General features: G+C 36.7%; 1 protein-coding gene across 4 annotated transcripts in view; it reads left to right on the top strand.

The window, feature by feature from the left end:
• LOC106554500 (contactin-4) overlaps positions 1 to 16,610 on the top strand; it is a 566,498-nt gene that overhangs the window by 389,149 nt on the left and 160,739 nt on the right. For all 4 annotated transcript variants that reach the window (XM_087708901.1, XM_087708899.1, XM_087708897.1 and 1 more), the window contains exon 5: positions 12,726 to 12,821. In XM_087708901.1, coding sequence (XP_087565027.1) covers positions 12,726 to 12,821 — 96 coding nt within the window. The remainder of the gene's footprint in view (positions 1 to 12,725; positions 12,822 to 16,610) is intronic.

The raw sequence follows: 16,610 nt of genomic DNA on the forward strand, positions 1-16,610 counted from the left end.
TTGTACATCGGTAAATGTACTAAAATGTAGCTGTAGTTAAAGTGAGGATCAAGGGCAGGCAATCTCATCCCTCTATTTCACTAAACTTTTCCAAGGTTATATAAGGACAAAAGGAGAAAGAAAAAAATGAGGCCATCAGCTATGTGTAAAATATTGTGAGATATTGAAATTATTATTGAAAAATAAATAAATGTGAAATTCATTATGATAGGTAATTGCAACAATTCCTGGCAAAACATCCCCCCATTTTTATTTTACATACCAAGGCAATTAAAGACCAGATAAAGTTATATAAAGATGAATGGGTAGATTTTTTTACCATCTCATACAGCTCTTCGCTCAAGGTAAAATTGGAGTGTTTAATTCTCAACTTTTGTTCAAGTGGTATTCAATGAAAGAGAAGGATTTTGTGGTTGTTTTTCAAATGAGAGTGGGAATCAGTTACCTAAAGCCCCAAATTTCCTTATACTTAGAAAAATAATCTAACCTAATACATTTCAACCTTGGAGGTTTGACAAGCAAGACAGAGCCTAACAGCACTGGGCTGTTTTCATATAAAGTCTTGATGACTGTGATCCTGAATTGGATTAGATAGTGTTGCACTGCTGAAGGATATTAGGTTTGAAGATGATGCACTGCAATATTAACTGGGTTACATTTGGAATACTGTGTCCAGATCTGGTCATTACATAGAATGCCGGAATACCTGGATGATGTACTAAAATGAAATGGCAATTTCTCAGGAAGGAGATATCACATTCCAAGGAGCAAAGAGAAAAGAAGCAACATAAGTTGGAGCTGGATAGGGACAGATGAGAATTAGGATAACCACACTCTAGAAATTCTCAAGGTATATCCATCAGGGCGATAGTAATAAAGATTTAGCCTGGCAATATTCTGCCTCCGGTGTGTAATGTTCTGTGCCATTCTTGGACTGGGCCTGACATTTGCAGAAAAGAGCAACAAAGCATATAAGGGGTCTGGAGGTTAAATCCTATGAATAATGGCTAAACAAAGTATTTTTAGCCTAATGAAAAGAAGACTGGGTGAAGACATGATAGTAATGTTCCAGTACTTGAAGGGTCACTAAGAGGGCGATGATTTAGTCTACATAACATCAGAAGCTAGGAACACTAAGCTAGGAACAAGAAGCAACTCATCAGAAGGAGATTCAACCTAGAAATAAGGTGAAATTAACTGGTACTGAGAACTATTAAAGAGTGGAATAGCTTGTTTCCCAGAACTGGATTCCAGCACTGGAAGTTTTCAAGGGGAAAAAAAAGTACAACCATTTATCTGAGATAGTATGAAGACTCCTGCCTTTAGCACGGAATTGGACTAGATGACTTCCAAAGCCCATTCCAACCCTATAATTTTATTATTCTTTCTCCTATCACCCATCTTCTCTCACCTATGACTGTATGACCATAACTTTGTTGCTTGTATCCTTACAATTTATATTGATTGTTTTTTAGTATGATTTGATTGCTTACTTGCACCTTATGACTATCATTAAATGTTGTACGTTATGATTCGTGTCGAATATGTCTTTTCTTTTATGTGCACTGAGAGCATATGCACCAAAGACAAATTCCTTGTGTGTCCAATCACACTTGGCCAATAAAGAATTCTTCTATAAAGAATTCTACATGGTTGCATTTTATTGACTACATATTTAGCTTGACTTGCTCAGTTACTTTTGTTGATTTTCTTCCCTGCTCCACTATTTTGTACTTTATTAAACATCTTTCTGTATAATTCATTTTTTTTCCATTTTATCTTAAAGAAATCCCACTTTTGCTGTGTACCTTCCTTGATAAATAGTCTTGAGAAGTGCCTCTCTCTCAGCTTCAGTCCCCCAGCAGCAATATGGGGATAATAGTATTGACTTACCTTTAAGCCTGCTGTAAGATTACCGAGTTAATGAATGTGAAGTGTTCTTCGCTCTCTTAAGTGCCATTCAAATGTTAATTATTATTATTACACTGTGTCAGCTACTGCTCCGTTTATTTTCTTTAGTCTCATATTAAGTTTTATAAACTCATTGTATTGCATCTGGTGTGTCATTTCATAACACAAACAACAGCAACAAATGCAGTAAATTTTCCCTCTACAAATTCCCACAGCATCAAAAATATGCATCCATTTGGAAGACCCCTGCAGTAGAAATTCTGGTCATGGATAGATGTGGAATTTGTGAGAAGAGAAAAACAATTGGTCTTGAGAAACTAGTAGTCTCCTTCTGGACAGCTCTCATTGCTTACTTTTACAATGTCCTTGATAAGCTATGTTTTGCCTTCATCTGTTTCTGCTTTCTTCAAATGCATTATAGATCTTTCAAAATGTACAATGAACCTGTTCAGTCGGAGGTCCACTATTATCTTTTATGGCTTTGATCACACTTTCCAGTCTATTTGAGAAATATGTTCTTAGTTCTGTTTCTTCCTTGCTTGTTTATCAACCCTTACAGGTAGTTCTCGATTTACAGCCACAAATTCTGTTGTTAAGTGAGACATTTGTTAAGGGAGTTTTGCTCCATTTTATGACATTTCTTGCCACAGTTGTTAAGTGAATCACTGCAGTTGATAAGTTAGTACCATGGTTTTTAAGTGAATCTGGCTTCCCCATTGATTTTGCTTATCCAAAGGTTGCAAAAGGTTGATCACATGACCTTGGAACACACACAGCAATGGTCATAAGTATGAACTAGTTGCCAAGCATCTGACTTTTGATCACATGATCATGGGACTGCTACAAAGGCCATAAGTGTGAAAAACAGTCATAAGTCATTTTTTTCAGTGCCGTTGTAACTTCAAATGGTGACTAAATGAACTGTTGAAAGTCTAGGACTACTGTACTATGACTATTATTAGTAAATTAATACTACTAGTAATGTGATGCTCTATCCCAGTGGTGTCAAACTCGCATTGTCACAGCGGTGTCATGTGACTTTTTTCCCCTTCGGGGAGTGGGGGCCAGCATGTGACAACCCTACTCTATCCTCTTTTTGTACTGATGGTAGCTATTGTTCTGTTTTGGTCTAATCCAATCTTTATTTTGTGTATGTTTCTATAAACCTATTGTTCTTTGAGGTTTTTTCTTTATAGTGACAATAGCAGTTCATTAAACTCTATTTTCTATCCACAAAGATTATTTTTTTTTTTTGTGCTGGTGGTATATAACAAATATTTACTTGATATCCTATTGTTTTAAATTTTTATCTGCATTTTTATCTTTTTTCTACATTGATTTTAATTCAACAGTGGCAATTTTATTTTTTGTTTCTTTTTCAGTGTTCATATAGGCTTTGGAGTTATATTTGTTATTATTCTGACTTGCTTAGTCAGATACATTTTTTTTTTTGGCACAAATAGGATGAGTTTATTCTAGTAGGATGAGACAGTTATGGACAGAATCTTGCCAAACTAAAGCTGTAATCTTGTAAGATACTAGATATATTCTGAGAGATGCTAAGTGTGGATACCCTGAACCTCTTCACCTCTTCCCCATCCTATTTGGGATGCTGCAGTCTTTTTTTTTTAAGATTTTTATTAACAAACATGTAAAATACACACACACACAAATTAGACATACACCACATTTATACAATACAGTGCGAACAGGAACTTCCTGGTTTTTATATTAGCAATCATCAATCGATATCGCTCACCTTATATTATTTCCCCTTCTATTGTATTTCATTTAGATTTCACTATTCTTAACCCTCTTATTTTACTCATAACTATTATTTTGAGTGTTGTTATATTCTTTCATTGATTTTTGTTTCTTTCCTCCATCCACCTATACCATTTATCCCATATCTGGTAGAATTCTGATTCTTCCTTTCCCTGTATTTCTTTAGTTAGTTTATCCATTTCGGCACAGTCCATAATCTTTCTTATTTTTTCATCTTCATTTGGGATTAATTCGTTTTTCCATTTCTTGGGAAAGGCAGTCCTTGCCGCTGTAAGTATATGTAGTATTAAATACTGGATTTCTTTTTTGTATTTCACCGACATAATTCCTAATAAAAAAACTTCAGGTTTCCATTCTATTTTAACCCCTGTTATTGCCTCCAGCCAATTTTTGATCCTTTTCCAAAAAAAATTTGCCTCCTCACAGGTCCACCATAAATGATAATATGTTCCGTGTATTGATTCACATTTCCAGCATTTTGGGGAGGTATTTGTTGAAATTTTAGCTAACCTTGATGGTGCCATGTACCATCTGTAAAACATTTTGTACTGGTTTTCCTTGTATGGAACTGACAGTGTCATTTTTAAATTTATTCCCCCAAATTTTTCCCATTTGTCTAATTCAATATTATAGCCAAAGTTCTGCACCCATTTTATCATTTGTTCTTTCACAATTTCCTCTTCTATTTTATACTTCAGGAGGAATTTATATATTCTCCCTATCATCTTTCTATCTGGGCTTTGAATAATTTTATCCAATTCGTGTGGTTCTGTTTCGATGCCGTATAATTTAGTATCTTTATTGTATTTAGTTTTGATTTGGAGGTAAGTTAGCCAGTCAACTTTCATGTTCTGATCTGCCAATTCTTCAATTGTTTTTAAATTTCCCTGTCTATCAATTAAGTCTCTGTATCTTAGGATTTTGTTCCAATCCAGTCAGATACATTTTTAATCACAGAGTGGGAAAAGCCAGAACTACTTAGCAGAATAATAAGATTGGTTTGATCTTTAACTAGGTACTTCTAAATTTCTCCAGACTTTACTTGAACAATTATATACTCACCAGTTGTTTACTATAGAATCTCCTTTTCTCCACTTTCTGATTTGCCCAGTTTTCACATTTTATTTTAAATTTTACTATCAGTATAATCTTCCTAGCATGGATTTGCTTGTTCTTTCCAGTTCGCTTCATAAGTACAAAAAGTGGACCTTTGGAGAAGCAGTAACTCTTTATCTGTGGAATCTTTGGGGTTCTCTGAGTCTGCTTCTTTATTTGCAGAGTTTTCATTCCCCAGCTAGGTAACATCTTCAGTGCTAGAAAGGTGTGGGGTTTGCTGTCTGTTTATATGCAATGGCTTATCCTATCATTCCTGCAAAGAGTGTTGTTCTCGGCAGTTCCTTGATTGTTGTTGTTTACTGTTGTACTGTTACAACAGCTTAATCTAGATATGACCAAGAAGAAAAAAATGCACTTCCATCAATACTGACAGGGCAAGCCACTATATATAATCAGACTATACATAAAGAGAGAATAAACCACTTTCAAAACTGAAGATGTTAACCTAGCGCGAGTGATAGTGGGTGCACCTCGGTTCACCCACATAACACCTATCCTCCGCGAGCTGCGCTGGCTACCTGTCGATCTCTGGATGCGCTTCAAGGTGCTATTAGTCACCCATAAAGCCCTGCATGGTAGTGGATCTGGATACTTGAGAGACCGCCTCCTGCCAATTACCTCCCTGCGACCAATTAGATCTCACCGATTGGGCCTCCTCCGTATTCCATCGGCCAGCCAATGCCAGCTGGCAACTACAAGGAGGAGGGCCTTCTCAGTGGTAGCCCCGACCCTTTGGAACGAACTCCCCGTGGAGATTCGTACCCTCACCACCGTCCAGGCCTTCCGCACAGCCTTGAAGAACTGGCTAGCCCGTCAGGCCTGGGGACAAGGATAGTTGCCCCTCCCGAATGATGAATGTATGTTGCTTATTACTTTTTATTATATGTGTCTATGTCATTGTTGTATTTCCCCCCCCCCCTGATTTTATGTGAGCCGCCCTGAGTCCCCTCAGGGAAAAGGGCGGCCTACAAATGTTAATAAAATCTAAAAAAAAAATCTAAATCTAAAAAAAAAACCTAGTTGGATAATGAAGCATCTATAAGAAAACTACGAAACTCAGAGAGCACCAAGGACTCCATTTTTCAATCCTGAGCTACAAGTATTTGCTTCCATTGGACTCTTTCTTTCATCTTTTAATGAAAGGATTATACTGACATTTGCTTCTTGCTTTTGATTTGCTGTCTACCCCCCCCCCCCCTTGTTGTGTGATTCCTGGAATATGGGGCAGCAACAGGCTTTCTCAGTTATAGCCTGTATGTAGCTGTATATACGTATAGCACTCTCCTTGTCCTGATACTTGTCCTCCAATGCTTTGCTCTTTGTTAATTCTACCACCATGTTTTTCTCTGCCTTAACCTTGATTTGTTTCATTTACTATGTTTAAATCTATGTATTACAGTTATATCCATCTGGATTCCCTTTGTGTGTTAAGCTTTGCATTAATTGGCTTGATTTGGTCTCAGCATGTTGCTGAATTCTGGCACAATGACCTATAAACCATAGTTGATAGCTTTCATGTTGCCTAAACTCAGTCAATTATACTTTATTTCAATATTTTTTTACTTTCAAAATAAAACATGGTCTTTTTCCCCCCATAGTTTGCCTGCCTGCCTGGCTGGCTATCATCTATCTATCTATCTATCTATCTATCTATCTATCTATCTATCTATCTATCTATCTATCTATCTATCTATCTATCATCTATCTATCTATCTATCCATCCATCCATCCATCCATCCATCCATCCATCCATCCATCCATCCATCCATCCATCCATCTATCTATCTATCTATCTATCTATCTATCTATCTATCACATTTATATATCTGCCCATGACACAGAACATAACTTTGGCTGATAAACAATAAAAACACATCATAAAAAGCTAACAATTTAAAAAAGCATTCAATAATTAAAATTACCACTCAAAGTTACCAATAACAGAGTAGCAACAGTCTCACTAACTCACCACTTCCTTTAGTGTCCCAAGCATGATGATGCAACCATTTTAAAGGGATTTCCCAACCATTTTTAAGGGACTTCCAGAAGGATGCGGGTAATGGGGCCAATCTTATTTTGGGGGGGAATAATATTCTACAAGATGGGATTCACAGCAGAAAAGTCCACCTCCAAGTCCAATCAATGTAACCCCTTAGCAGACAAGACCCATAGCAGAGACCTAATGGGACAGGGAAAATATAATCGTGTGATTATATCAAGTAATCTGGCCCCATGCCATGAAGCACTTTAAAAAAATCAAAAGCAGCACCTTGTATTGGACTCAGAAGCAAACTGACAACTAAGGCAACTCATGGAACAGAGGTGTAATGGCCATTCTAGTTGCCTACACCACTGCATTTTGTACCAGTTGAATCTTCAAAATGCTCTTCAAGGGCAACCCCAAGTAAAGTGTAAAGTTTTCCTCCCATAGATTTCCTGTCAGAGGTCATAGAAGCATAATCCAATTCAAGCTTTGGCAGCCCTCTTGTTCCAAGCAGCCACAAGGATCTGCAGCAGACCAGCAGGAACAATCCCCAGCCCCCTCTGAAGCACAACAGGTCCACCCAATTTTTTAAAAAGATACAAAATGAGATGGTAAAGATCATCCTGCAGAAGTAAAATGTTTCAAATCAAGTCATATCATTTATTATTGCAGTCTAAGATCAATATACTGTACATACACATTAAATTAAATTAATTATGTTTAATTAAATTAAATTAAATTAAACCAGCAGCAAGGTGGGTAGACTCAGTTACAATTATGATCAGTGCACCATTGGAAGAGCTGGAGATCAAGGTTCGGGGCAGATAATTATGGAGAAAATCAATTTATGTGGTCACTAAGAGTGGATGTCATAGAATCAATCTTTCAAACTAGAGGAAAACTAATGCAGACTAGAAGCCTAATTGCTGAAAGTGAACAACAGAAAGCTATACAAAACAGAAAAATATGAAACTGCACAAAACAACTGAGTACATAAAATCCTGTGCCATAAAATAGCTTAAATTGGTGCTCAATTAAAAGGAGAAAATAGCTAATAAGCACTAAGAGTCATCTAATTAGAAAATAGAAATTAAGAATTATAGGTTAAAATTTTGAATTAAAACATTGGGATAAAAATAGCTGTTTCAGATTGCTCTTTTTAAAATGTTTATGAGCCCACACAGACACATTTCTCTAAGACAAGCAGGGTGGTCATACATTCATATATAACACCATTCCAGACCCTAAATAATATATATACGACTATGAAGCTTGGAACTCTATCAACATCCTGAAGCTGGCACAGCATTAACTACAAGCTACATGAATGTAAATAGCTATCTAGCTGGGCCAGAATCCATCCTGTTTTATATGATGCACAACATTTTGCAATGCTCTACATTGTCATTTGAAAAGAATCAAGAAGTATACAAATGGCAGCCAGGATACTTCTGCAAAAACCTAGTAGTGAGATCGCCATGAGTATCTTGGTAAAATGGGAAGAAGAGGAGGACATGTGTTAGAACTTCAACCTGTCCAGTGGCATATGGGCGCTATCTCTCTGCCAAAGGGAGTTTCTTATTCTTTCAAGAATAACAGAGCCAAAAATAAAAGCCCGTCTGTGGCATAAAACTTACAATTGTTATAGACAAGGAAGCAGGGGAGGGAAACCATCTACTGAAGTAGTTCCAGGATAAAATAATTTGGGAGACTATACAAATCTATTGATCTGTGTCCATTATGCATTATATAACATTTTGTCTAATCTTATCCCATAGTCAGGGCATGTGAAGAGGAAAAAAAAAATCCAGAGCTAAGATCTTATTCCATAGAAGACTTGCAAATTCCCTGCAAAGTCAAAGGAGGCCAAGCTATTAGGCTATACAGGTACAGGTAAAGGGGCACAATGGCTTGGTTTATCCCAGCACTGACTTTGACACTGATTGTATTGTATTGTTTTGTTTATTATTTTATTTATTATTTTATTTTATTTTACTTTATTTTGTTTTAAATTTTATATTCTGATAATATTGCCTTAGTTCATGGTGGTAGGTAGGTGGGTAGGTGGGTAGATAGATAGATGATAGATAGATAGATAGATAGATAGATAGATAGATAGATAGATAGATAGATAGATAGATAGATAGATAGATAGATAGATAGATAGATCTATCAGGCCAACTACAGGAAAAGAGGATCAAATTTTCTTCTGTATCGCATGATATCCTAATAGTTATGACTAGATAATAGAACCATAAACATGTAGAAAAATGGACCACGTTTGCTTCAAATGCTGCTTTCTAAGAACCAAATTAGAAAAATAGCAAATTAAAAGTATAAATAAAGCCACAAACCGTTTCTTTCGTTATGTGTTTCGTTATGTGGGTTTTTTTTCTCTTTATTTTTGTAAGCCGCCCGCAGTCCTTCGGGATTGGGCAGCATATAAATGTGGTTAATAAATAAATAATAAATAAATAAGTATTAAATATCCAAAATATTTTATTATATGTTCTTTTATAAGGAAGCGAAAGGAGTCAGTAGAACTAAAGGTAGGTCAATTCTACCTACCTACCCTCTTCTGGGATGTTGTCAGATGGGGGGAACACCCTCTTTCCTTATACAAATCTTTAAATGAATAGGAGATTGCCTCAGAGAAACACTGAAGCTTGGGAGTTGGAGATATTTTTATTGAGCAGTTGGCAGGTAAAAGATTAATCATTTTGTACTTCCATCCACCCACCTTCTTTCTGCAAAAGAAAACAAGATGCAACTACAGCCTTCATCTTAGCATAACTTAGAGACCCTATTTTCAGATCACATTAATATCCATGAATGTGATTAATTATAAGCAAAGTACCATTGTGAATTCTAAAAAAAAACAAAAACAAATTGTTCTAGTTCAGAGGGGGAAAGTACATGGTGTAATGGTGTGAGTTTTTGATGTTATTATGAGGGCAACTGTATTACTTCCTTTTTAATAAGAAAAAATAGAAAGGGATGAAAATCAAACTATAATATTTCACTTTTGTAACTATAAAATTGCTTTCCAGCTGTTCAGTATATTTATCTCTTGTGTAGTTTCTGGGTGTTCTGCTAGGCTAAACAACAATTTTGAGATCAGCAAACAATGGCTTGGATGCTCTGGTGTTTTGTTTTGTTTTGTTTTTTAAACTGTAAATGTAAAAGCAAGTGATTGTATATGATAGTTGTCTGAGTTGCAGAAGCTCTTACTTTGAATTTCCTTGGCAGCTCAAGTTATTGATCTGGTGTGCTATGGGATGGTGCACCAGTTATAATCTTAGAAATTAATAACCATAAGTTTAAAGTTCAATGTAAAGGAGAAGACATCTTCAAATACCTAATATTGGGGAGGGGGAGTTGTTGATAAATATCAAATTTACCATCTTGCGTGTCATTAAAGGTGGGAATACACGTAGTATAACATGGATTCTAGCTGCATCAACTCATTAAACTTCCAATGAATCAAAAGTATGAACAGATAACCTTTTTGTTGTGGCTGTGAATTTTTGGGGCCATTTTGTGATGATAAAGCACAAGGGAACTCAAATTTCAACCTTTTATTCTATACACAGTTAACTTGATGTTATTGTTCATTTTCAGGCTTTTAAGGGCTCTGCTGTATACACCATTTCTATAAGTCCATTAGCCATCATTGAAAGATAAGTTTCTATGAGTTCCACTTTCAAGTGATAGACAAATAACAGAAACATTCAACATTGGACATTAGTGGCTGAAATAGCTAGTAACACCTAAGTAGATTCAATTGCTATTTACTATTATTATATTTAATGAGAAACTTGAACAGAGCTTTGTTGGGTTTCTAAGGTATCTAAGGTATTAAGTTTTTGATGCTTGGGGATATTCTGGTGGCAAAGGAAGTTGAAAAGTCCAGCAGTGTTCTGTGCACCTTTGCCATTTAGTCATGCAGCCACATGACCATGGAGACGTCAAGGTGTGTATCAAATCTGAATTGGTTCATAACCCAACTCAGAAACCAATTCAATGATAATAACTGGCAGTTTGGCAATTTCTATTGATGGACTCTGTGTAGCTTACAAAGATTAAAATACAGAAAAACCATCATACATAACACCCTGGTGCCCAAGAATAAATAATAATCCCACTCTTAAACATCCCCAAATTAATAAAATAGTGTAAATTTGAATTGAGCATTCATAAAACTTCTGAATAGCAATATCCAGACCATCACGATGCAATTAGACAAGAACTATAATGCAATTTTGCACAATATTGAGAAAATATGTATTATTGTTGTTGGCTGCATAATCAGACAGATGTTTAGACTGGATTTGCATTTCTATCTATCAAGCCCTTCCCAAATACCAGGGATATGCAGATATTGTTGCTTATGGATGTTAAAAGTATTGTTGCAGGATGTAAACTGTTCCAACTAAAGCTGCCTTTTGCAACTGATGGTGATTTTGTCAGTGCTGGTGGTATGTATTATTATGGTTGGTCTCATAGTCAGCCAGATGGTTATATTGGATTTGGCATTTTTATCCATCTATTGAGACCATCCCAAGGACCTGAGGTAGACAGGTATTATTGTTATTATGATTGGTCGGCCAGATAATCAGATGTTTAGAGAGAATTTGGAATTCTTATCCACCTGTTTTTATAGCCACAGAAATATGACATTGACGGGGAGATCGTCCCTCTGGAACGATCTCCCATGGAGATCCGGACCCTTACTACCCTCCCGGCCTTCCGCAAAGCTGTTAAGTCCTGGCTGCTCCAGCAGGCCGGGGGGCTCTCATAATATTCAGCCCCCCGGAGATTGTGACTGTTGTATATTTTAATGTTGTTTGTGTATTATTCCCCTCCCTTGTTTTATTGTAAGCCGCCCGGAGTCCTTCGGGAGTGGGCGGCATACAAATCAATTAAACTATAAACTATAAACTATGACATCACAGCTGTCAATTCTCTAGCTGGTGTTGGCTTTCATATTCATCAAGTTCTTCCCAAGAACCTAGGATTTCATAATATGTAAGCATAATATATGTGCATATCCAAGCACTGTGGCTTTTTAAATTGACAGATGGAAATTTTGACAATGCACAGACTTTCTAAGTACTGTCCAAGATTTTTGGTATGGCACCCAGTGTGCCAGTATTATTATCCGCAGTGAAGCACTAACTTTTTGTGCAACTTATGTGCTTGGAAAAAGATGAGAGCTATACCAGAAGTTCAAACTTGACAGGTCTCATCTTGCTGGACAAAGAATATCTCTCTCAGAAATATTATGGTGAGATGATAATTCACAGAAACCCATACCTCATTAATAATCACCCAGGTCAACAAGAACATGCTAGCTTTTGGAGTTCCAGATCATCTATTGACAGGATTCAGAATAGCTGGTTGAGCAACCAAAGCCAGTAGATGTAGAACCACTGGAAGAAAAGATGCTTTACCTGTTGTAAATATTCAACAATTTAAAAAAAAGATCTGTTATTACAAATCAAGCCCAATAAGAAGAGGATATCTGAAATTAATTTTGTGCAGCGTACTGTGGTCTAGAAAATAATGTAAAAATTAGAAAATACTGAACCATTTCTAATATTGCAATTCTGGATTTCCTAAAGGAATGAAACATGATATCTTTAAGACCTCATCAAAATATATGTTTACAAAATACTTTAAACTTGGGGATCAAATGAGGCAGAACACATAACTGTTTACCACAGAAGCCAATTGAAATAAAATAAAGATTACTCCTTCCAAAATGATAAGAGACGGGACTCTGGATTAGAGGACACCTTTCTGGAAAGATGATACACTCCCACATTGTGCACAGATGTAATTCAGTGTAAACAATATTCTGCATTTCTTATTTTGAAACTGATTGTAATAACATGCAATCATATATTTATTTGTCTCTTCCTAACAGATCTTGAAAATTTCAAAACCAGGACGAGGAGTACAGTTTCAGTCCGACAAGGACAGGGAATGGTGTTGCTTTGTGGACCTCCACCACATTCCGGAGGTAAGGAATCAAATTGTTTTAGATCTAAGCTGTTCAAGCTTTTCAAAAGCAAAGCGTGTACATTCGTATAGTAATTCTGTGTATTAATCATGTGCGGTTAAGGCTTATTTAAAGGAATAAGCTTTACTTATCTGTAAATCATGTCCTCATATTGACGTTGGTTCAGTAGAAAAAGGTTGAGGTTGCATTTTAACTTGTTGTATGAACCAGATGGTTAGTGAAATATTATGCATTATTTGGATGAGTGTACTGTTTTATATGAATGTAAACATTATATTTTATTATATGAATCAAGCTCTTAAATCATGATAAATGTACTATTCTTAGGAGTACAAACCTTTAATTTTATTGGGTGATGGTCTGTAATAATATCAATAATATCAATTCACGTTTCTAGCATTTTGACCATTACTGTCTATTTGGCCAAGTGTAAATAGATACAGAAGGAATTTGTCTACAGTTCAGTGTACATGCAAAGCGAGAGAGTAATCATAATGATAATCATAAAAATACCAATAAGAAGAGGGAGTGAAAAGGACAATAAGGATAAATAATAATGTTACAGTCATACTATATAGATAAATCAATTGTTCAGCAGAGTGAAAACTGACCCTGTTTCTAGGTCTTTGTTGGCCTGTAGCTTTCTATATGCAGAAATCATCTTATCCCAATATCTTTAGTTCATAAAAGTATGTACAATGGTGAATACAAGTTATAATTTAATATTATTTAATGTTTCCTTGAATCTTTAATACAGCTTCATTAATAATTTTGTTAAAAATAATCTTATTCTAAGGAACTGATAATCATGCATTATGTAAAATAGTTCATTGTCCTCTGTCTAAAATTGCTTCAAAAAAACACTCCAGAAGGATTTGAAGCGGTTTTTAGGGTTAGGTGGCAAAAAGAACAGGATAAAATGAGCCATAATTTTCTACAAAGAACATTTTGTTCTAATATGATTCCTATTTTTGTAAATGATTCTCAAAACTATGTTGCTAAAATAGCTTTTTAAGGTCTGTGTTAATAATATATGACCCTTCTACTGGAAATATTGCCTCCACATTCTTGGGAAAGCCCTTAACAATGATCATAAGGGAACAGTTTTAAGTTGTTCAGTGTGGAGAGTTCTTTTGGCATGTATGAGTGTAGAATTATCAGCAAATCTATATTTAAAAATGACTTACAGTGCAAGAGCACTCTCAGTAGTATCTTAAGAGCAGATGTATCAAGACTTAGTTATATAGTCAGATTCTGCATATTTAAATAAAAGTGAAGGGCATAAGGCATTCTCTGTTGTGCATGATTGTGCTTGGTATGTTACAAAACAGTGGGCAAACTATGAAGTACAAAAGGGAGGAAATATCAACATTTTTTTTATATATTTAAGGAAAAATGTGTTGAAAAATGTTGGCAAAGGACATGGTAGAAGTCCTATCCTTTTTGTTTACCAAAAATATTTTCAGATAAGTACCAAGGTTTCATCAAAAGGCATCTTCTGTCATGCAGTCAATTGTATACATATGTAAGGATATATTTGTGTATTCTTATTATCATTGAAAACCCAGCTATAGTATCCGTATAGTATCATTTTACTCACCGTTATAGTTTTATTCAGCTGTCAGGTTACTGAAGGGCCTACCTAAGGTCAAGGTTCTTTTTACAGCTGTTTAACCTTTTTTAGAGCAGTGTGTGTCATTTATACAGTGTACTATACTAAAACTCTGATTATTTGATTGTCTGTAACCTTCAATTGGGTGAAAAAGTGTATCATGGGGCAACAATTTTTGAAACAACATTCTTCAAATAGGCTAACTTAAAGAAGACATCCGACATCTGGTACCTATGACTCCCATGCTATTGAAATTTGGTGAAGTTGTGGCCACTGTTACGCTGTCACACTACTGATGTGATCATCATTTCTAAAACTCCATGTCAGCCTTCTACAAAGAAAATCAATGAGAAACTGGTAGGGAGTTAGAAGTTGCTCCTATTGCCACTTTTTTTGGTGTCCACCTAGGATTATTCAGTTTCTTTAAGTAAGGAAATATCTGAAACAATGTCCCAACTTGTTTGGTTTTAATACTAGAGTGATTTGCTTGCTGCAGATTGTATCTGGCCTCATGATTTAACCAAATATTCAGCTGCACAAATATTTAGCCAAATGGTGCAGTGTAATTTAGCAGGAGGAACAAAAATCTGCTAATAACTTGAGTTGCACTCAAGTTGTTGTTTTTTAAAAAAGCATCACTTCCATAATTGATGATACTCTTGTCTTCCTTCATCTTTCTACTAATGAATTTTCTTAACTGCAGGCCTGTTTTTAATTCCACAGTCTTTTACTTCTTTCTCCTGTAAACATCCTTTTAATATCTGTAGCCATTGACATTTGTCAAGTGGACAAAATATTCATGCCTCTCTACTACTTAATGTTTTTGATGTTCTGTAGAAAATCTTTTATTTTGTTTTCATTGTTTCCCACTAGACTATTTTTGTATAATCACATTATAGTAGTTATTGCACTGCTTCTAAAGATATGCTGATAGCTTATTTGCTAATCATATAAAAAGTACAAGGTAAAACGAGGTCTCTAAAATGGACATCCTGAGAGAGCTGTATATACCTTTGTTATTAACTTACTAGCAAGTAGTCAGCATTTGGTTTCTAAAATCGAACAATCACATATATATATTATATGAACCTCCTGTTTAAGTACCTGGTTCTGTAACAGGCAAATATATTGGTGATTCTGCAGTTTCCTCTCTTAAATACAGTCTATGCTACAAACTGAATCATCTGGAACAGCAGAAATTCCAGGCCATTTGGCCATTGTTATGAGGAATTCTATCTAATTCCTCCACCTGTGCTTTGGATCCGTGTCCCTCATGGCTGGTTTCTAACTGCAGTGAGGTGACACGAGGCTGGATCCAGGCGGTTGTAACCGCCTCCCTTCGGGAGGGGAACTTCCCCGCCGCACTGAAAGCGGCGGTGGTGAGACCCCTCCTGAAGAAACCATCCTTGGATCCAGCTGCCCTTAACAACTATCGCCCGGTCTCCAACCTCCCCTTTTTGGGGAAGGTTGTTGAGAAGGTGGTGGCCTTTCAGCTCCAACGGTCCTTGGAGGAAGCAAACTATCTAGACCCCTTCCAGTCAGGCTTCAGACCCGGTTACAGCACAGAAACCGCTTTGGTCGCATTGATGGATGATCTTTGGAGGGCCAGAGATGAAGGACATCCCTCCATCCTGGTCCTCCTTGACCTCTCAGCGGCTTTCGATACCATCGACCATGGTATCCTTCTGCGACGACTGCGGGAGGTGGGAGTGGGAGGCACCGTATTACGGTGGTTCTCCTCCTACCTCTCGGACAGGTCGCAGTCGGTGTTAGTGGGAGGGCAGAGATCGTCCCCAAAGCCCCTAAAATATGGGGTGCCGCAGGGTTCGGTCTTATCCCCCCTACTATTCAACATCTACATGAAACCGCTGGGGGAGATAATCCGCAGGCACGGGATCAGATACCATCAATATGCGGACGATACTCAATTGTATCTGTCCGCCCCGTGCCAAATCAATGAAGCGGTGGACGTGATGGACCGGGGGCTTGAAGCCGTTATGGACTGGATGAGGATTAACAAGCTTGTGCTCAACCCGGAAAAGACCGAGTGGCTGTTGTGTTTTCCTCCCAAAGATTTGACCAATAATCCAACACTCAGGCTGGGGGGTCAAATTTTACACCCCTCAGAGAGGGTTCGCAACTTGGGAGTCCTCCTGGATCCACAGCTGTCATTCGAC

Source organism: Thamnophis sirtalis, unplaced genomic scaffold, assembly GCF_051295495.1.
Source record: "Thamnophis sirtalis isolate CommonGarterSnake01/CBP01778 unplaced genomic scaffold, rThaSir2_p1.2 scaffold_3, whole genome shotgun sequence".
Classification (NCBI taxonomy): domain Eukaryota; kingdom Metazoa; phylum Chordata; class Lepidosauria; order Squamata; family Natricidae; genus Thamnophis; species Thamnophis sirtalis.